The sequence below is a fragment of the Entamoeba dispar genome, genomic scaffold, assembly GCF_000209125.1.
Source record: "Entamoeba dispar SAW760 scf_1105229458259 genomic scaffold, whole genome shotgun sequence".
Taxonomy (NCBI): Eukaryota; Evosea; order Mastigamoebida; family Endamoebidae; genus Entamoeba; species Entamoeba dispar.
In genome coordinates, this window is record NW_001853103.1 from 28,780 (window position 1) to 31,921 (window position 3,142).

Here is a 3,142-nt window from a genome sequence, read left to right on the forward strand (position 1 = left end):
AGCCAATAATAATAGAACCCAATCCTTCAATTGAATCTTCACAAAAACGTAGAATTAATAAAATTGAGTTTTATAAACCAACACAATTATCTTATAGTTATCAAGAAAAAACATATATTGATTCACCAAGAAAACGTGGGATTTCTCTATCTTCTATTTCACAACAAACTGAAAATAATTCTCTTGAATTAAGTCCAAAAGAAATAGAGAAAGAAGGAATTTTCTTTACCCCAAGATATTATGGTAAATTTAAAGCTGCAGATGCCTTATCTAAAATATCTCGTCAACGATCAAATACATCTTGTAAAAAGGATGTAATCCCTGTTTTAATTGTTCCACCACAATCAAGTAATACCTCTTTAGTAGAAGAAGTTATGTTAGAACAAGACAGATTATTTAAAATGGAAACAGAGAATAGGATACGAAGAGAAAATGATTTAGCAAAGATTAGGACTTTTAAAGAAAAAAAAAGTGAGTATATGAGATGTGTTGATAGTGATTATTTAATTAAATCATATCTTGATGATTTCAAGAAATGGACAGGTAAATCTCAATACCAAATCATTTATGATTCAGCCAAAGATGAATGTCCAACAGAATTCACAGGGCTGACTAACGTTATGATATTACTTGTAGGTAAAAGGCTAAATATTTTTGGATGGTATAATACTAAAAAAATACCATCTAATGGATTTATCAAAAACGATCCTGGACATTTTGTTTTTACACTTCAAAACCCTTTTAATATTGCCCCAACACCATTTTATCCTATAAAAAAGAAATGTAAATCATGTGCTATTCACCCAGATGAGCATATATTTATTTCATTAAAAAAAACAATGAATGTAATTAAAAAAGAAAGAGTTTTTGTTGTTGAAATGGGAATGAAATTTAGTCAACGATATACAGACTCTTCACTTGCTGGAGATACCCTTTTTATTAAAGACGAAAATGTAATGGAAAAAGTGTTAGTGGTTCAATGGATGTAATTTATTTTTTGTGAAATATTAAAATTTTTAAATTTTAAATAAAAAAATTCAAATTTAATAAAATCTAATAATCATAACTTCATTTTAAAGATGATGTATCAAAATAAAATTTAGTATAGTTTATTATAATAGTAAAAAAAAATATCTTTATATGAACTTAAAAATATAATGAAGGTTTTAAATATAGAATAATAAATAGTAATAAATTAATTAATAAAAAGAACTAATTTTAAAGGGTTTGAAGTATCCAATTTTAGAATAATAAAATAATAATAAAATTTTATTATTTATTTAATTGTTCTATTTTTGATGACTTCAAAACAAAGTATAAAAGGGTTTGAATTCATAGTTTACTTCATCATAAAATGGATAGATCATTCAGTCCTGTTAATTCAGTAAGTTCCAAATTAAACAAAAATGAACAAGTGAAAAAGAGAAAGTATAATTCTGTTCATTTAGAGAATTTAAGAGAAATTCTTTATATCAGTTTATTAAATACTTGGGGATTTTCTTTTGTTTTTGTTAAACCAAAAAAATTTAATATTCATACAGTATTACCATTTATCCATATTTCCAAATGTATTGATCCTTTTGGAAATATTGTATTTAGTTATGATGAACTAAGAAATGAAGCTATTAGACTAAAAGTAGGTGAAGGAAAAAAAGATATGGAAAGGAGAATTACTCAATACATCAAAACTCGGTCAAATAATGTTCTTGTTGAGTGCATTCTTTCTATGAAATTTGTTATTGCTACAGAAAAAAAATCAACAAAAGCCATTACTGTTAATACTTCTATTCCTTCAATTAGAAAGATAGACCAAATTGTTATTTTTGATGGAACAAATCATTGGTCAATTTTATTGAAAGACAAAGGTACTATTGCTTTTCTTGATGAAGTCCATAAAGAAATATTTGAAAATGCTGTTAAAATAAATTTATGGTTAATTCCATTAACCATTTCAATTGAACCAATATTGCAATATTTACCAAATATTACACCTATTAAATAATAAATTGATAAAATATAAAAGTAAATTTATCATCGAGTATTATGTAATTATTTCAAATTATTATATCAAATTTATGTTTAACTGTTTCTGTTTTTCCATAAATAAAAAAACAAATAAAGAATATCATTCTGAAGTTGAAAAAAATAAATTGGATGATAAAAAAAGTAAGTTTAATCATCATCTGAATCACGTGAATCCTCACAATCTTCATCAAGATCAACTGTTGGAATGTATAAAAGTTTCTTTGCTTCAAGACTTTTAGCAACCATGAATGGAGTCTCTCCTTTATCATTCTTAATAGTGATATCTGCTCCAAGTGAAATTAATTTTGCAATTGTTTGTACTTTATCTCTCCAAGCAGCTTTATGTAATGGAGTTTCTCCTGTCTTATCTTGAAGATTAACATTACCACCATAATGTACTAATGTTTCAATAGTGTTTGGATATCCTGAATGTGCAGCCCAGTGCATAGAAGATTGTCCAAGTGAATCAACTTTATTAATATCAATTTTTTTAGTTGGATTATCCATATATTCTCTGATTAATTCATCTTCTCCAGCTTTTGCTGCAGCAATTAGTCTTGATGGTTTTGTGAATGTGGCTTTTGGATCTTTTTCTGCAGCTTTTCTTTTTGCAGGAATTGGTGGTTGACTCATTTCTTTTGGTTCTTTCTATTTTTAAGTTCATCGTTGGAGTTCTTTTATTCCAAGTTCTTTAATTAATTTTTTCAGAAAAAGATTTTTGTTAATTTTAATTTTGTTTTTTGTTTTTTATTTAACTGAAAATGATTTAATTATATTTTGACAGATTGTGAAACATTGAGATTATTTGACTTATTAAAAATTAAATAAAAATAAAAAAAGAAGATAGAAGAAAAAAATAGAAAAAACTGTTTCAATAAGAATATCATCAACGTGAATTGAGAATGAAACCGAATGCAGTTTCTTGGTCATTTCTAATCGACAACCTTCTGTTCTTTTTTTTTTTTCAAAAGAAAAAATTGAATATAGTATTAGTAATATTAAGACTTATAAGTTTGATCAAAGAACTATAAAAGTAGTTGAGTTGTATCTGGAGATGAATAAATACTTAAAGTGTTTATTATTTCCTTTTAGTAACTTACCACGACATTTATTAGTT

At 25.5% G+C, this 3,142-nt stretch overlaps 4 protein-coding genes across 4 annotated transcripts in view, besides 4 other annotated features; 3 read left to right on the forward strand and 1 right to left on the reverse strand.

The window, feature by feature from the left end:
• EDI_338880 (uncharacterized protein) overlaps positions 1-989 on the forward strand; it is a gene marked incomplete at both ends in the record, with an annotated part of 2,585 nt that extends 1,596 nt beyond the window's left edge. The window contains one exon of the mRNA XM_001734381.1: positions 69-989. Within this exon, the coding sequence (XP_001734433.1) occupies positions 69-989 (921 nt within the window). The remainder of the gene's footprint in view (positions 1-68) is intronic.
• Positions 987-1,286: a sequence feature (AT_rich).
• Positions 1,287-1,354: 68 nt separating this feature from the next.
• On the forward strand, positions 1,355-2,002 carry EDI_338990 (uncharacterized protein; the record flags this gene model as incomplete). The annotated part of the gene is made up of 1 exon (XM_001734382.1): positions 1,355-2,002. One exon carries the CDS (start codon positions 1,355-1,357, stop codon positions 2,000-2,002), a length of 648 nt encoding a protein of 215 aa, XP_001734434.1.
• Positions 1,993-2,032: a sequence feature (AT_rich).
• Positions 2,033-2,172: 140 nt separating this feature from the next.
• Positions 2,173-2,658, reverse strand: EDI_339000 (osteoclast-stimulating factor, putative; the record flags this gene model as incomplete). The annotated part of the gene is made up of 1 exon (XM_001734383.1): positions 2,173-2,658. The coding sequence occupies one exon, from the start codon at positions 2,656-2,658 to the stop codon at positions 2,173-2,175; it is 486 nt and encodes a 161-aa protein (XP_001734435.1).
• A 57-nt stretch (positions 2,659-2,715) lies between these two features.
• Positions 2,716-2,804: a sequence feature (AT_rich).
• A 36-nt stretch (positions 2,805-2,840) lies between these two features.
• Positions 2,841-2,891: a microsatellite.
• Positions 2,892-3,079: 188 nt separating this feature from the next.
• EDI_339010 (uncharacterized protein) overlaps positions 3,080-3,142 on the forward strand; it is a gene marked incomplete at both ends in the record, with an annotated part of 1,383 nt that continues 1,320 nt past the window's right edge. Inside the window, one exon of the mRNA XM_001733202.1 lies at positions 3,080-3,142. This exon is cut by the window's right edge and continues 1,320 nt beyond it. Within this exon, the coding sequence (XP_001733254.1) occupies positions 3,080-3,142 (63 nt within the window).